At 38.8% G+C, this 17,602-nt stretch overlaps 8 protein-coding genes and 1 non-coding gene across 9 annotated transcripts; 4 read left to right on the top strand and 5 right to left on the bottom strand.

The window, feature by feature from the left end:
* The first annotated feature begins 120 nt into the window (after window positions 1–120).
* NCAS0Htrna7G lies at window positions 121–192 on the top strand. The gene has a single exon. It is a non-coding gene; the product is annotated as a tRNA-Gly (tRNA).
* A 267-nt stretch (window positions 193–459) lies between these two features.
* LSC1 (succinate--CoA ligase (GDP-forming) subunit alpha) lies at window positions 460–1,452 on the bottom strand (the record flags this gene model as incomplete). Its single annotated transcript, XM_003677839.1, has 1 exon — window positions 460–1,452. One exon carries the CDS (start codon window positions 1,450–1,452, stop codon window positions 460–462), a length of 993 nt encoding a protein of 330 aa, XP_003677887.1.
* Window positions 1,453–1,958: 506 nt separating this feature from the next.
* ARP8 (Arp8p) lies at window positions 1,959–4,550 on the top strand (the record flags this gene model as incomplete). Its single annotated transcript, XM_003677838.1, has 1 exon — window positions 1,959–4,550. The coding sequence occupies one exon, from the start codon at window positions 1,959–1,961 to the stop codon at window positions 4,548–4,550; it is 2,592 nt and encodes an 863-aa protein (XP_003677886.1).
* A 262-nt stretch (window positions 4,551–4,812) lies between these two features.
* SFL1 (Sfl1p) lies at window positions 4,813–6,786 on the bottom strand (the record flags this gene model as incomplete). Its single annotated transcript, XM_003677837.1, has 1 exon — window positions 4,813–6,786. The coding sequence occupies one exon, from the start codon at window positions 6,784–6,786 to the stop codon at window positions 4,813–4,815; it is 1,974 nt and encodes a 657-aa protein (XP_003677885.1).
* Window positions 6,787–7,332: 546 nt separating this feature from the next.
* Window positions 7,333–9,423, top strand: RUP1 (Rup1p; the record flags this gene model as incomplete). The annotated part of the gene is made up of 1 exon (XM_003677836.1): window positions 7,333–9,423. One exon carries the CDS (start codon window positions 7,333–7,335, stop codon window positions 9,421–9,423), a length of 2,091 nt encoding a protein of 696 aa, XP_003677884.1.
* A 405-nt stretch (window positions 9,424–9,828) lies between these two features.
* Window positions 9,829–11,541, top strand: SIA1 (Sia1p; the record flags this gene model as incomplete). The annotated part of the gene is made up of 1 exon (XM_003677835.1): window positions 9,829–11,541. One exon carries the CDS (start codon window positions 9,829–9,831, stop codon window positions 11,539–11,541), a length of 1,713 nt encoding a protein of 570 aa, XP_003677883.1.
* A 65-nt stretch (window positions 11,542–11,606) lies between these two features.
* Window positions 11,607–12,875, bottom strand: IDH2 (isocitrate dehydrogenase (NAD(+)) IDH2; the record flags this gene model as incomplete). Its single annotated transcript, XM_003677834.1, has 1 exon — window positions 11,607–12,875. The coding sequence occupies one exon, from the start codon at window positions 12,873–12,875 to the stop codon at window positions 11,607–11,609; it is 1,269 nt and encodes a 422-aa protein (XP_003677882.1).
* Window positions 12,876–13,015: 140 nt separating this feature from the next.
* Window positions 13,016–14,704, bottom strand: BAG7 (GTPase-activating protein BAG7; the record flags this gene model as incomplete). The annotated part of the gene is made up of 1 exon (XM_003677833.1): window positions 13,016–14,704. The coding sequence occupies one exon, from the start codon at window positions 14,702–14,704 to the stop codon at window positions 13,016–13,018; it is 1,689 nt and encodes a 562-aa protein (XP_003677881.1).
* A 321-nt stretch (window positions 14,705–15,025) lies between these two features.
* Window positions 15,026–17,554, bottom strand: EFT1 (elongation factor 2; the record flags this gene model as incomplete). The annotated part of the gene is made up of 1 exon (XM_003677832.1): window positions 15,026–17,554. The coding sequence occupies one exon, from the start codon at window positions 17,552–17,554 to the stop codon at window positions 15,026–15,028; it is 2,529 nt and encodes an 842-aa protein (XP_003677880.1).
* Between the last annotated feature and the right edge of the window lie 48 nt (window positions 17,555–17,602).

Here is a 17,602-nt window from a genome sequence, read left to right as displayed (position 1 = left end):
TAAAAGGATAGAAGCACTATATAGATATATTCATTTACAACAATATAATATTTTGATTGAATTTTGAAAATGTTTTCCGGCCGGAAATGGATTTGTGTGGACAACAAAACTTCTTAAGTTGCGCAAGTAGTTCAGTGGTTAGAATCCATGCTTCCCAAGCATGGGGCCCGGGTTCGATTCCCGGCTTGCGCATTTTTTTTTTCCACTTATACAAGATGGTGGTTCATCTTGACTGACAATTAGCATAACCATTCAAGAAACCGCATATGTTATTTGCTTTTCTAATTGTTTGTTTCTTTACTTGTCTGAAATTATAAAGGTTAAAATAAATTTCACTTTTTAAATAGAATATAAAGATTGGGTAGATTATTTTAAATAGAGATCCTGAAAAGAAGAATTAAAAAAGAAAAGAATATTTACAATCAAGGATGAAGCAAAGGACCTCTTCCGATAAACTACTCATAATTTTTTGAATTGCTTCAATAAAGCCTCTCCTAAGAAACCTGGTGATTCGACTACTTCAATTCCCATTTCTCTCAAAGCTTTCTTCTTTGAATCTGCATCAGTACCAGAACCTTCAACGATAGCACCTGAATGGCCCATTCTGACACCTTTCATTTGTCCTGCAACAGTTCCCGCAATGAAGGAAGCGACAGGTAAAGGTTTGTCTCTACTATTATTGAATTCTTTCAAGAATTCTGCAGCTTCAATTTCCGCTTTACCACCAATTTCACCAAGCATAATAATCCCCTCAGTGACTCCATCATTTAGGAATAATTTCAAGGCATCAATAAAATCAGTTCCTGGGAATGCATCCCCACCCATTCCAATAACTAATGATTGACCCAAACCAGTATTAGTAGTTTGTTGTACTGCTTCATAAGTTAAAGTACCAGATCTTGAAATAATACCAATTTTTCCTGGTTTAAAAATTTTGGGTGGTTGAATTCCAATTCTCACTCTATTAGCAGGGTTAATAATCCCCGGACAATTAGGTCCCACCAATCTTGTCTTGTCTTGCATTCTTAGCATCTCGGTGATGTAAAGCATGTCCTTTTGTGGGATACCTTCAGTAATACAGACAGCCAATGGCAATTCTGCCTCAATGGCTTCAGCAATTGCAGCGGCAGCGAATGGTGGGGGAATGAAGATAGCACTAGCGGTAGCGCCCGTTTCCAACATGGCCTCCTCCACATTAGAAAAGACAGGCTTCCCCAAATGAGTTTGACCAGCCTTCTTGGGGTTGGTACCACCTACCACATTTGTACCATATTCCTGTGAAATTTTTGCATGGAATGTACCTTGCTTACCGGTAAATCCTTGGAATATAACTTTAGTATCCTTTGGTAAAAGTAGGTTTTTAATTGTCTTGTCGTATGGGTAAGCTTCTTTGTGAAAGCAACGACGAAGGCTCATTGAGCCACTTTGTTTGAAGAATGTGCTCCTTATCATTTTTAAGTTTGTTTAGGGTTTGTTGACAGTTCTCGATGTGATGCTCAACGTAGGATAGGACAGCAGAAAATGTGATTCAAATCAAGTTCGTTGTAATATATTGTCGGGAGATATACGTGTATATATCTGGATGTGTATTTGAGTACTGGAGAAGGTTGATTTGAACTGTTTGTGTGAGGATTGTCCTGTGAAGGAAAGGTTGGAGGTTAATACTGGGTTCCTTGTTTCCCCATATTTAAATTTGGAAACGGCTTTAAAGACGGAGTTCGTGTTTTTTAACTCCGACAGAGCCCTAGGGTTTAAATAAATGTTAGGGTTAACATTATCATGCTTCACGGAAAACGAACAACCCTAACAAGTAAATTCATTAATCTATAATAACATCAATGAAAAGTATTATGATAATTGATACGAGATCGTTTCTTGTGAGAGTATATTGGTTCTGGTATTACAAAATTCAGTTCTGATAGAATTGAATAATTGAAGTAAATTAAATTAACTCAGAGATGTCGGCCAATGATACTAGTTCTGTCTACGAGGAACCCATTGAAATTCCATTAGACAACGATGAAGAAGATGATAATATGGATAGTATGGTTGAGGACAATGCGAATGGAAAGGAGCAATCATCTCAGAATGCGGTAGGTTCGGGTTCTACATCCCATGACGATGAGGACGAGGAGGAGGAAGAACATGACCACGAGGAAGAAGAAGATCAAGACGATGAAGAGGATGATGACGACTCGAAAGAATTAATAACAACATCTGGCACTGCAACTCCAACAAGGACCTTAACCCCCATGGGTAGCGCCAATGGTAAGACTACTAAGGAAGAGGGACCGCAAAAGAAAGTTCAAAAAGTCGAACCAAATAAAGTTCCATTAGGGAAGAAAGTTCCCTTACATTTATTGGAAAAACGTAGATTGGGTAGAATTAAAGCTGCCAAAGAATTTGCTAAGAAATTGAAGGAAATTGGAATTGAAAAAGTGGAATCTGTACCTGTCCCAATGACAGGTATGTTCCAACCATTATTGTTAATCAACCAAAAAAATTATTCCTCTGATTATTTAAGGAAAGATGAACAAATCTTTGCTCTGAGGGAGAGGAAAACATTACGAAGTAACACCACTCAAAATATCTCTTCAAGCAATACCCCAGAAGTTACTGATTTACAATCAGTTAGAGAAACTTCAAATTTTACAACAGCAAATGGTAATAATGATGAAATTTTATTAAATGATCCAAATACCACAATTGTTATACATCCAGGATCAAGTTTTCTCAAAGTTGGATTTGCATTAGATGAAGTACCAGAACTAATACCAAACTGTGTAGCTCTTCCGAAAACTGATTTTAACAATACCAATATCATCAAATCGAAACAAACTAGTGTTAACATTGAAGACAATGAAAAATTTGAATCTCTTAAAGCTGAAATGGAAGAAAGCTTTGAAGAAAGAATGAGATATTATAAGAGAAGAATACAACCAAATGGCCATGATCAAGTTGTTTCTTTCAATAGACTTTCTAAGCCAGAAAGTCTTCCTGTACAAAATGATCCAGCTCATATTGATTGGATAACAGACGGAACGAAACGTTTTTATGGTGATGACGCACTCCGTTGCACTGATGAAAACTTCATCAAGAGATATCCTTTTAAAAAAGGTGGTTCATTTAATACATCGTCAAACTCATATAAATCATTACAAGATCTTCTGTCCGATGTGGTAGGCTTAATAGAAGGTACTCTTTCTTCAGATAAATTCAATATAAAGTCGTCTCAGTTTTCACAATACAAGGTCGTATTAGTGATCCCAGATTCCTTTGAAAAGAGTCACGTAGAACTATTCATAAGGTTATTGGTTACTGAATTACAGTTTCAAGCAGTGGCCATTATTCAAGAATCGTTATCAGTTTGTTACGGATCTGGCCTTGGTGGATCCACTTGCGTGGTTAATGTCGGCTCAAAAGAAACTACTGTCGCATGTGTAGATGAGGGAATTGTTTTAGACAATAGTCTGATTACTTTAGACTACGGTAGTAATGATGTAACCAAACTTTTTGCGAAATTCTTATTAGATTGCGATTTCCCGTATAAGAATTGGGACTTAAATTCTACTGAGGGTTGGAGGCTTGCAGAAGAATTGATGAAGCAATGTGTCACATTCCAGGATGCTGATATTACTGTGCAATTATCTAATTTTATTAAAAGGACTCCACGTGGTAATACAGTTGAAAAACTTGACTTCAAAGTGTTTGAAGAAGTTATGCTGGCTCCTTTAGCATTATTTTATCCCGAAATATTTAAATTATTAAGGTCAAAAGAATCGGAGGAACAGAATGCTGAATTAGAGTATCAATTGCCACCTTCCAGAGATATATTTACAGATAAAATAAACGATTGGAGGTCTCTTTCACAGAATGACTGTATCAATCATCAAACTTTCTGTGATATCCATGACGAGTACGAATTATTAAAGAAAGCAGTAGATTGTCCAAATACTTTGGAAACTTTTATGGACAACCCTCCAGAAGAGAAAAAGTCGACATTTAATTTTACCCCTTTAGATAAGGCAATCGTTGAAAGTATAACTACAGCAAGTCTTGGATTAGATGTCTCAAAGATGGCAACTTTCTATTCCAATATTTTGGTTGTAGGAGGTGGGTCTAAAATTCCTGGCTTTGATCTGATGTTAATGGATAGAGTTAATATATGGAGGCCCAGATTACTAAGCTTGCGTGCATTTACACATTTCTACAGAGAACTTACAAAACAACTCAAAGAACTGCAGTCGCTCAAAACAGGAGACGGAGAAGAAGAAATCAAAGAGGATGAATTAAATGAGAAAATCAGTGAATTGATCAAGACTGAATTAACGAAATATTTAGAGGTTATAGAGCAACAAAGTGGTAATGAACATTTCTTACCTGTCGAAGTTATACCGTCTCCTAATGAAATTGATCCTGGCTCAATTGCTTGGAAAGGTGCCAGTGTTTTAGCTCAAATAAAGCTCGTGGAGGAACTTTTTATAACGAATGGTGATTGGGATGTCCATGGAAACAGAATTTTACAATACAAGTCAATATTGACGTACTGATTGAACTAATAATTCTGATGAGTTTCATAAAATAATATAAGTAAGCATGTATTTTGGTGTTGAACTTTATAAAACAGTTTAGGTAATAATATATAATACAATGAAATAAGCGAATAGTGAAATTAAAATGAATATTATAGTGAAAAAAAAAAGAGACCTGAAATAAGATTTATCATTGATGTACCCTCATCATAGACCGAGGAGTAAATTTGATCGCAATAGTCTATCATTTTTATAAGTGTATTATCAGTAAAAAAACGTTTTAATCGAATCTACTCCTCTTCACATCATGTTTCTCTTCTGTGGTGCTTGTTTCGTCATTAATATTAATGGATGTGCTATTGGAGTTAGGGTCTGTACTCATACTATTAACTGATTGAGGAGCGGCTTCATTTAATAACGATGAAAGAGGACTTCCAGCAGATCCTGTCATAGAAGGTACAGTTCCTGCATTTGGCAAATTGCTTGTCGATTTTGAATAACATATGCTATCCTTGGCAGTGGAAGTGATTGGTGCTAGGTTTGAGGGAAGGTCTTCTAATTTATTTAGAGGTAAATTTGGATATAAAGAAGACTGGCTTCTGGTTTTCATCAAATCGTGGTTGCTAACATGCATTGGTGTGTTACTAGCACTTTCAATAGGACAAGGTTGGGTTTTAGTATTTATCAGAGAGGAAACTCTATTCCTCATGGGATTATTTGAACTTACACTAACTACAGGTGTCAAGGGATCCAAGAGCACACTCTGATTTCTTTTTGTCGAGATGGAGTTATTCGTTCTTTCAAAAGGATTTTGCATTATTTGATTTGGGGGAACCCCACGGCTCATGGACATCTGTGGGTTATTCGGGTTCGAAACGCTTTTGAGGTTATTAGTTGAACCATAATAGCTCTGACCCGATGATAGTAATGATGGAATTGCAGCAACTGGTGCTGTATGAGGTCTTATAGGAACCATTTGAGAGGCGGACATGCTGGAACCAATCGGATGTGTAACAAGAATGGGATGTGAATGGTGATGATGAGGTAAAAGCGGCTCAGGTTGTCTAGGGTAAATTTTGTCCTTAAGAAACTGTTGCTGTTGCACTTGACGCTGATACTGTTCCTGAAGCAAATGACTAGCACCCAATTTAGTGTGCAATCTTTTAATTACATTATTTTTGAAATTAGCGAGCTCATTTTGGAAGTTTTCCCAATTCTGCTTCTGAGGGTCATCATCAATCTTGTACTTCCCAGAATCTAAATGTAATGTAACGAAATATTCCATAAACCCAATTAATTTAGCCATGTCCTGATTTATAGATCGTAAATCATCAATTTCTGAAACACTGAATTTTCCATGGGTACTTGATTCGTCTTCTTCATTATATTGGTTGGGGCTCATATTTAATTGTTTTCGTCTGTTATTTTGGTATGTGTTTGAATCAACTGATGAATACGGCGTATAAGGGTATCGTTGATATTGTATATGTTTCTGTGGTTGTGCTTGAGGTTGTTGTACTCTTTGTGAATATGGAAAATGACCAGCATTTATGCCAAGATCTCCCTGGATCATAGGTTCATTACCATTGTTAGGTCGACCAAATGGAGCTCTGTTCTTTTTATCGTTATTGGCTTCCATAAAAGTATTAGCTGGCATAACATTGTTATTTATTGAAGAATTTAATTGCATAGAAACTAAATTCTTTTTCTGATTCATCGCTGATATATTACGAGAGGAGGATCTTCTTTTAATTAATTTTAAACCTTCTACATCACCCTTTTTGAAGATACCGGCACTATGCTTGAATTCCCAAATCTTGATAGTCTCATTAGTCAAATCTTCCCTTTCTTTACCCTTGCTATCGTTATCATTACTATTATTATTGTTGGGATAGTTTATATATTGATGATCATTTGAAACTTTATGGAATCCGTAGATATTCAATTGTCTGACAAAGCTCGTAATATTGGTATGCTTAAAATAGGTCGCTAAAGCTTTACTAAACTTTTCAGTTGGTTTGATAAAGAATGATTGTCCACTCGATGACCACCAGATCAGATCCTCCAAATCTTTATCTTCGAGAATGTTGTATAATTTATGAATGAATATCGTATTTGTCGTCTTAGCACCCGGTGTGCTCGCCGGCAAGGCGTGATTCGCCCCAGTGCCACTGGTACTAGTAGCAGAACTGGAGTTCCATTCCGAAGGTTTATCGGGGTCCCTCGTAATTTCAATCTTTTCCTTATTATCCATTTTATCAGTGACCAGCAATAATAAATGAATGGATGTATGGATGAGGTTTGGTGTTACAGTGTATTCCCAAATACAAATGTGGTTTATTATCCTGTTAGCTGAATTGGTCACTTCCGAAGAATTAAGTCTACGATCAGATAAAGAGTGGCTACTTGTCAAGCTGGTCGAGAAGCAAAATAATGCAAAATTTCACTATTATTGTCGTTCGCTCATGCAAAGCAACATTTTTTTCAACCCGGGGGAAACCCTAAACGAGCGGGGTACGCATTTGTTAAATGCGAGGGCTGGAGTACAAAATACTATAGGGTTCATTAAATTTAAGGGCTAGTATTAAAAATTAAGTTAGGTCTTGGTTAACTGTGTATTTAACTTATCCGGGTAACGAAATTCTTAAATCTGTCAGTTAACATATTCTGTTCACAATAGACACCGTCCCTTTCTTGGACAAGAATATAGCCTGTTGACTACTTTTGCCCGTAAATCGAACAAATTCAAACACTGGTCATTGTTTTATCCTACATTACGATCACTAGCCTTGAACTAACAATGGAAAATAATGAAACAGTGAAGACCTTATTGGAAATGGGTATACCCAGGGAAGTTGCAGTCGATGCACTGATGAGAACGGGTGGGAATCTGGAAGACGCTGTAGCATTTATCTTTTCTAATGAATTGCCTCAAACTGAACAAGAACAGCCATATATTCCAATTAATATAAATGATCAGGACCCTTTACCTTCCGAACAAGACCTTGCAAATCAAGATTATCGCTCAAGTAACACACCTTCAAGTGTGCCGGGTTCTAATAACCCGTTCCGTGAATCGAATAATTATTTGGGTGACGAGTATGTTGAGGGCCAGGAAGTCCAAAGAGAATTGATAGATGTTGACTCATCAGATGATGAGGATGAGGATGAGGATGATGGCATGGACGGGTATCGGTCAGAATCGAGATCTATTTCGCAACAAAATGGAAACGTACCTGAATCATTTCACATTGAATCTGCAACGAATTCAATGTCTCAAGAAATGATCCCACCAAAATATAATTTGGTCGCTAAGGGCCCCTTGAAGGATGAACTTGATCAACCAACCATCATCTTGCCCTTACCTTTAAATTCAATGATTGAAAATTATCTCTCATTATTTGCATTGAATGCTGTCATTAATATTCCTCAATTCTTTCTTAAGACCGATTTTAAGGACTTAAATTACAATAAAAATTGGTATAAGGGAACTTCCTTTGAGATGCCCAAATTCATATTAGAATTCGATTCATCAAACGATACTACAACCATTAACGAAAATGCTGAAAGGGGAGATCAATATAGAAAGGCAGTAGATATTATTCCCATTGGTACAAGTGATAAAGTGGAAAAGCAACAACCATTCCTATTATGGCAACTCCAGAAGCTGGCGGCAATCAATAGTTTTTCCATGTCAGAAAGAGCTTATGCCTCGGCTAGAATCTTTTCATTAGTATTTAACGGTCAAGTGAGAAGTGTTCTTTCGAAGTCGGATAATTTAATAGATGTGTTGCCGCTATTTATTAAGTCAATTACAACAGACTTACAACTCTGTCCCTCCAATTCTGATGACGAAAGCCCACAGGATTTATTCATTACTTCTGCATTCCATTTACCTGAAAAATCTCAATCGTTGGTTGAAACAAAGCTTGCCTTTTTCCATTTTATGCCAGAAGAATATAATGAGAATTTATATAAGATGTTCAATGTTTTATTATATCCTGATGACCCTAGTGAGAACAACGAAGATAATGGAGAACAGGAGGAGGTTTATAATAATTCATTGAATAAAGCGGCTCATATCATCACTGTCATTTTCAATGAGGCTGATGCATATACACCTGAAATGACATCTAATTCCGGGGTGGAAATTCCCTTGACTTTCTATCCGCAACTATATTTTAAAAAATGTAAAGATCAATTGATAAAGCATATCTTGGAGAAAAGGAGACAAGCACTTGCCAGATCTAAACAACTACTGGACGAAATAAGACAACTGAAAAGCTTCGAAGGTAAGGATATATCCATGACCCTTGAAAGTGCAAAAGAGTATTTACAGAAAGAAGAAAATCCTATGGGTAAGAATTTGCACGAGACGATAACAAAGATAGAGATGATGATAGCTGAGAAGAAAAATTCCAAAATGGAAGAGTACAAAATTTTGTCTTCCCAATTACATAAGGATTGGAACCTTTCACATCCCGAATTACAAATCATTGAAACTGCCAAGACCCTTGGATTAATAGATGAACCATACCTCCTGACAACTGTGATAATTTCACCATACCTCTATTATATCAGAAAGAAGGATGGCATCTGGTACTCGGTGCAATGCAACACTTTAGGGACTGATTTCCAAGTATCACAACTAGAGTCAGGCGCTGCCGTTCAGGAAATAATAAAAGCACAAACGAGTAGACCAAATGAGACGCCTCTCATGTTCTTGTTTTGCAGAGAATCCATAATACCGGACGAAGATACAGTTAGGAAGGCGATGGAGGAGAATTTGGGGTGTCTGCAATTTGCCAAGCAGGACCAACTATCATTGGAAGAACAATCTAGTACAGTAAACGTCACTGAGCACCCCAAGGGAGAGAACGACAGCGACTAGGAAACTGGCAACCACAATACATAAGTTACTATTTAATCTTACAAAAAGCTGCTTATCTAAGCCATAACGTCAGTTTATCCGAAGTTCGGTGTTTTCAATATTCTCGGACAAATGCCCCTCGCATTGTTTTCTCGAGACAAGCCGTCTGACTGGAATTTTTCACTGAAACAGCTTATTGACATTAAGATCAGTTAGCAAAAAGGGTACGAGCAACAAAGCCCATCCAGTTGCACACCATTCCTGTCATTAACCAGCATTACTGGTCATCACATTGCATTATTTGTTTCTACCTTTCTTTACTATTTTTTTGCATACAATTCCCCCCCTTTCATTTCGTCATTGCAACTGGTTGCTATTTTTAACTTGAAACCATTTACTACAAATCAAAAATAAGATATCCTTTTTATGAGACTGAAAACCAGAAGGATTGTAAAGACTTCACAGAGGCTTCTCCAACTGCTAATATTCTTTATTCTCTGTAATTCCCTGGGCTCGTTAAGGAATCATTTGAAAAATGTATTTCGCCAGGACATCCCTGAAGAATATACCGGTGGTCCAATAACAGACATTCAATGCATACCCTGTTTCTATTGGTATCAGACTTGTGGTTCAATTATATGGAACGATCAGAAATGGTTGAGAGTATCAAAGAACCTGTCGGACGAATCACTCTATTCAATGGAATCAGGACCATTTTCCAGATCATTTCTTTATGTGCGTCAAGATACTGGGGAGAAACCTATATCTGACATTGCCATTTCATCAGATCCCCTGATGATCCCCGTTCATGTGACTCAGGATATCAATAATTTACTCCAATCCAGCGATAGCTCCGTTTACCATAATCATAAATTCCATCAAAAGGGGAGCAGTTGGAGGGCATCATGGTCTTGGTTTTGGAACTCTGGGAAAGTTTTGGCTTCTCATGATCATGCTGATGATGCATCTGATTCAACGATGGATGATATATCATTAAGAGGTGAGAATTGGAAGTATAAAGGGTACGGTATTTGGTGTAAGTTCGATAATACCAAAGAAATAGTTGCGAATATTGAAATATTTCTTGGATCATTATTCTTAGAGTCTCGTCCATATTGGCGGGAAGTAATTCATGAATTCAAACCGGATGATAAATTACCTCTCCCCATATCCATAACGGTGAAAATCGCAACGAATGTTAAAGAGGAAACTGGTGAGCTGAACGATGGGACATTGAAAATGGATTCCAAATTCAAGATTTTACAAGTATCGGATGTTCATTTCAGAAGTTCCATTAATAGTATGCCCATGCTTAAGGAGTACCAAACCATGCAATTCATTACGAATACCATAACTAGGGAATTACCTAATCTTGTTATAGTCACTGGTGACATATTAGATTCCACAAACTCTATAGATTATCAAACATGCATTATGAATCTAGTCCAACCTATGATCAAGTTTAAGATTCCCTACATTATTACACTCGGGTCAGCTGATTACTCAGAATATGCCTCTCGAGATCAGATAATTAATTTTATCTCGACATTACCTTATTCATTGACGAAATTTTCTACAGACAATGGACACCTGATAATACCATTACATAAATTCAATGACCCGAAGGGTGAAGTGTCACAGGACGAATTGATGATATATGTCATCGATTCATTCCATTCCATTGAAAATGATGTTAAATTTAAAGAGATAGCCTCTAAACCTGTTGATTGGGAATATGCCCTAGCATTCAGATCATTGCCCATCCCTCAATACAGACCCGATGGGTTATTCCCCATTATAGGTCAATATAATGAAAGAACTTCGTTGGAATTAAGGGAGAATGTGGGAACAGCGGTTGGAAACGTTATCAACTTACAGGATTTTTTAATCTCTAAGAAAGTGAAGAGTATCAGTTGTGGTCATGAACATAATAATGATTGTTGTCTGCAGAGTAAGAATGAGATGTGGTTATGTTATGGAGGCAGTACAGGAGTCGGTACTAAGAGAATGGAGGGATTATTTGCTAATGTTAGATTATTTGATATAGACACTGATATTGGAGAGATTACATCATGGAAACGAAACATGCATTTGATAGATAATGTCTATGATTACCAATACATTTATAAAAGAGAATAAAAATAAATATCATATGCATTTATTAAAATTTGCACAAATATAAATAAGGCTATTATATATACAACTTATAATTTTTTAATGACTGCATCAGTGAAAGTAGATGTTGTTGCGGTACCAGCTAAATCACCAGTTCTTGATTCAGGACCGGAGGCAATGGTGGATAAGACGGCATTTTCAATTTGATCAGCATGTTTACTTAAACCCATATGATTCAACATCATTACAGAGGATAACAACAATGCAGTTGGATTAGCCATGTTCTTACCTGCAATATCTGGAGCAGATCCATGAACAGCTTCAAAGATGGAAATTTCATTACCAATATTACCTGATGGAGTCAACCCTAGGGAACCTGCACTTAAACCTGAATTCAAATCAGACAAGATATCACCGTACAAATTTGGACATACGGATACAGCATCAGTGTATGAGCTTGGATTAGAAACCACTTTCAATACTGTATTATCAATCAATTCAGTTTCGAATTGAATATCAGGATATTCCTTAGATAATTCCTTGGCAACGTTAACAAACAACCCATCTGATAATCTTTGAATTGTTGATTTATGCACCACGACCAATCTTGGTCTTCCAATGGCTCTACAATATTCGAATGCGTATCTAATGACTCTTTCAGAGGCTTCTCTAGTGATCAATTTGATGGATTGTACAACACCGGGGGTAACGACATGTTCAATACCAGAATATTCACCTTCTGTGTTTTCTCTAATCAATACAAGATCGACGTTTGGATAAGTGGTCTTAAACCCCTTTACTGATCTAGCGGGACGAACATTAGCAAATAAACCAAAAGTTTTTCTCAATGTAAGATTTAAAGATCTGTGACCCTTACCAATTGGAGTGGCTAGAGGGCCCTTCAAGGCGACCAGATTCTTATTAATGGATTGGACAGCAGGTTCTGGGATAGTGGTCAACCCATCGATGAACAATGGTGTCACGTCACAAGTTTCCCATTCAATGGGGACCTTAGCAGCGGAGAAGATTTGTTTCACGGAGTTGGAGATTTCTGGTCCGATACCGTCACCTTCAATGAATGAAACGGTGTACTTCCCCGTGGAAGGGTTTGGTTTCCCCGTATATTTCCCGATGGAAGGTTGATGTTTTACGGAAAGAAGTCTTCTTGTAGTGGTTCTTAGTATGGATGATCTGAACATTATATTATTATTACAGGGGTATTGGTATTGTTTTCCGTTCCGATGAAGTTGTGAGTGTTGTTCCGAAGGATAGGCAGCGGGATAAGTATTGTTAAAGTCTAGAGATGCTGGTTGTCTACTGTTTGTATATATATATATATAACCTTTCCTCGAAGGCATTAAAGGCCATTTCCTTACAGCAAATGAGCGTGAGCAAACTGACTCGGTCCGAAATTCGGATCGGCTTGTCCGGATTCTCGCACAAGGTGTGTCTGTCGCGTCGTACGTCACGTCGGTATATTAAGAATAAATTATTTAGATTACTTAGAATTGGAACTGTTGGAACCTCGTCTAAACTTGGCAAACCATGACCCGCGTCTCTTCCCCTCCGCATCGTCTGTGTTGCTGTGTGTTTTGTGTATTTTGGTGGGTGACAGGAGTTTTGCATCCGCTGCGATGGCGTGTGGTGGCGATCGAGTATGTGTTGCTAGAGGGTCATCTTCCTCCAATCGGGGCGACAAGTCTGAATCATCCTCTCCCTCTGTAATGATCGAGTCACTCAGAACGGCTGATTTATGCAGCCAGGGGAAGAGTTTGCCCGATTTCTTGGAAGTGGAAGATATACTAGAATCCATGGATTTGGAGGGGCTTTTCTTTTCCACAATGTGTACTTTATTGGAACTTGAATTTTTGGACGAGCCATGTATTTTCATAAGGGAATGACCAAATCCGACCGGGGAGGTTATGGGTGAAAGAAACCCTTTATTGTGAGTGCTGTCATGAGTAGGTGATAATGGGGTTGTTCTTTTCACTTTCAACAGTTCCGGTAGTAATTTGAAAGAATAAACTATTAAGAATTCGATAACTTGTCTGGAAAGTTCATATTCCTTGGGTTCCATATCGTGTTCCGGATGTGATAGGAGACATGGTTGGAAAATGGCACTTAAATTTCTTGCATTCATTAGGTTTAGTTCAGAACTTCGAGCAAACAGACTTAACAAGTCGAGTAAATATATGGTTAAATTTCTTGAATTCTCTGACAGGAGTCCGAATAATTCCTGATATTCATCTAATGACTCCCGTATATCTCTTGCCACGCGTTTCTTATAGCGTATTTTCTTCATGCTATGACGGTCTTCTTCATCCGTCTCCATGTCAATATCGTCATCTGCTATGTCTCCCTTTTCCAATAACGATAGCGACAATGAAGAAGGGACTATACTACTCAGTTCTGCATTTGTCGTTGTCCCATCCTGCAATTGGTGTTGCTTGTCCAAAAACCTCAATACTCTGGGTCTACTCTTCAGCGGCTTCCTAAAGGCGTCATACAAATTCAAAGAAATCAACGGTTCAGTTAGATTATTCAAATACCTTCGTAACAAAGTAGCCACGTCATGAATCGTGTAATTGTCCCAATCACTAAACTCAAACCCATATTCCGGCGGTGTACTGAATATAGCTTGTAATTCCTTCACACGCTTATTATTACCTGCTTTCCTAAATATTCCATTTGTCTTCAATCCGTGCGCTTTCAAATAAGCTCCGCATTTAGCCACCACCACAGGAATATCGCCCAGTTTCAAAAGATCTGTTTGCACAACGACCTTTGCATGAGCGTGTTGCAGCGATTTATCCAGCGGAACACCAAATATGTCCCCGGTAAAGACGTTCTGTGTATTTATGAAATTGTCTCTGAAACTCTTAAACTGTGAGCTTGGCGCCGGCGAAGTAGCCAAGACGTCCCTCACATGGGCACGGTTGGGACTGCCCAGCATTTGGAACGAGCTACCACTACCGTTCGCCTCGTTACTCGTGTTCTCCATGTCGATAACCGCGGCACTAGCCATATTACTCGTAGTCTTGCAACGTATAGGGATCGGGCGGGACATTGTTGTGTGGTCAGCGTTGGTGCTCTTATATATATATACGGTGTGTGCAGCTGGTCCACCATGTATTCGTCCGTCCATGTATGTATGTGTGTATGTATCTTCCCTGGCTGTCATATCCATGGGCACATTGCAGTTCCTTCCTCATCGTCCATGTCCCGTTCCGATAATAAGGATATCCCTTACTGGCCCAGAACCGTGCGGGGGGACAACTCTAAATCCACGGCGGGTAAATCCTGCCACTTTGCCTCCCCCTTGCCTTTTCCGCTGTCCGTTTCGGGAAGCGCACATGGCCAGACTCGCTCGCTCGCTTTCGGCTTGATTGATAATAGCATTTATGATTAGAGTATAGAACTAAGTAGACTACAACAGCTGCACGACGGATATAAATAAGTAAGTATGTAAAACAATATACAATAGTGTTCGTTCGTTCGGTCCCCCCGCCTACAACTTGTCGTAGTACTCTTGCCAGCCTGGAACAACCTCCTTCATACCGTGTCTCTTACGGGCAGCAGTGACGATCTCACCAGCCTTGGAGGTTGGGTCCAATGGATCACTACCTAAAGTAGCCCAATGGTCAAACACCATTTGTGGGAAAGCTTGACCACCAGTGGCTTGTCTTAATTCACCGGTGAAACCGAAGGATTCGTTGACGGGCAAGTAAGCCTTGACGGTAAACAATGGAGTACCTGGTCTTTGTTCTTCAGAGACAACTTGACCTCTCTTCTTGTTCAAGACGGAGTAGATACCACCGACGGCGGATTCAGGACATTGGATTTCAACTAAGAAAACAGGTTCTTGAATCTTTGGTTCAGCCAATAAGAAACCAGCATAGGTGGCTCTTCTCATGGTTGGAATGATTTGTCCACCACCTCTGTGGATAGCATCGGCATGTAAAGTGACATCCAAGATGTTGACTCTGACGGATCTCATTTGTTCACCGAAGATTGGACCTTCCTTGGTGGCCCATTGGAAGGCAGCAACAACGGAATCCTTGATTTCGTTCAAGTATTGAACAGCCTTGGTTTGGTCAACAACCAAATTTGGACCGTTACCGTCTGGACCGAAACACCAGATCTTTCTGGCATCAGTCACGTCCCAGCCGAATTCATCAGCCATGACTCTGGCTCTAGCCTTTAGATCATCTCTTGGGTTGATCTTACCACTTTCAATGGCCAAGGAGACTTCTTCTTCAATTGGTTCAGCCTTCAAGTAGATTCTGTTATGCTTGTTTGGAGACTTGGACAAAGCGGTTTGAGAGGATTCAGTTTCCACAGTTTCTCTGTAAGCAACGACAGGTGGAGAAATCTTCAATGGAACACCAGCATGATCGTTTTCTAAATCTTGTAGACAAATTTCCAAATGTAATTCACCAGTACCAGCAACAATATGTTCACCAGTTTCAGCCATGTATGTCAAGACACATGGATCAGACTTGGACAATCTCTTCAAACCTTCAACCAATTTTGGTAAATCGTTAGCGTTCTTAACTTCAACGGCAACTTGCACAACTGGGGAGACAGAGAACTTCATCACCTTCATGTTGTGAGCAGTTTCATCAGTGGTCAAAGTACCACTCTTCAATAAGAATTGATCGATACCGACTAAACCAATAATGTTACCAGCTGGACAGTCATCGATTGGTTCAACGAATCTACCCATCATTAAGACAACTCTTTGAATAGCCTTGACGAATAAATCATCCTTCTTACCTGGAACGTAGTTTGGACCTTGAATTCTAACCTTTTGACCAGACCTAACAGTACCAGCGAAAACTCTACCGAAAGCGTAGAATCTACCCTTATCAGAGGTTGGCACCATCTTGGAAACGTACAACATCAAGTCAGCCTTTGGATCACATCTCTTGATAGCCATACAGTTAGCATCATCAGCTGGACCTTCGTATAATTGTTCAGCTCTGTAAGCTTGAGCAGTAACTGGAGATGGTAAGTTCATAACAATCATTTCCAATAGGGCATCAGCAGCTGGCAAGAACTTCTTCATGACAGTCTTCAACAAAGCCTTACCTTCTTGGTCCTTTTCGTCACCCTTCAAGTTAATTTCCAATTTTTCTAACAAGACTGGAATTTCATCCTTCTTGAAGTTCATAATAGCAGCAAATAATCTGAAGATTGGGTCCAAGACAAACATGTTGAAAGCTCTTTCCAATTGCTTACCATCAGCATCAGTTTCCTTGTTAGTCCACTTCTTAGTCTTTGGGTTGAAGTAAGAATCACCCCATAATCTTTCCATCATCTTGACCTTGTCAACACCAAACTTCTTAGCGTATCTTTGAGCAAATTGACGAATGGTGAAAGCCCAACCGTGTAAACCGGAACCGAAAGCCACGGTACCCTTGGATGGGTAGACTTGAACGTCACCTAAGATTTCATCAGCATAAGTGGAGATGATAACGTTAACGGATTCAACAGTTCTGGAGAAAGATTGGTATAAATCTTCCTTGGAAACTTGCAATTCCAATAAAGCTCTGTCAACCTTGTTAATACAGACAACAGGCTTAATTCTTTCACCTAAAGCTTGTCTCAAGACAGTTTCAGTTTGCACACAGACACCTTCAACGGTATCAACGACAACTAAAGCACCATCAGTGACTCTTAAAGCGGCAGTAACTTCTGAAGAAAAATCAACGTGACCTGGGGAATCAATCAAGTTAATTAAGAAAGCGTTACCTTCGGTATTTTGAGCAATATCCTTAACATCTTCATCTGGCATTTCAGAGTATAAAGAAATAGCGGTAGACTTAATAGTAATACCTCTTTCTTGTTCATCCTTTCTGGTATCCATGAAACGGGCTTCACCAGCCTTAGCAGCGGAGATAATACCAGCCTTTTGGACTAGAGAATCGGTCAAAGTAGACTTACCATGATCGACGTGAGCAATAACGGACATGTTACGAACATTGGTAACAGTGTCCATTAAAGAACGCATTTGGTCGACAGTGAAAGCAACCATCTTTTAATTGATATTAGCAAATTAGTGCGGTGGGTGCGTATGGTCCTT

This window comes from Naumovozyma castellii, chromosome 8 (assembly GCF_000237345.1).
Source record: "Naumovozyma castellii chromosome 8, complete genome".
NCBI classification, from domain to species: domain Eukaryota; kingdom Fungi; phylum Ascomycota; class Saccharomycetes; order Saccharomycetales; family Saccharomycetaceae; genus Naumovozyma; species Naumovozyma castellii.
Note: the sequence above shows the minus strand (reverse complement) of the source record. Positions and strands in the feature narration are given on the sequence as shown.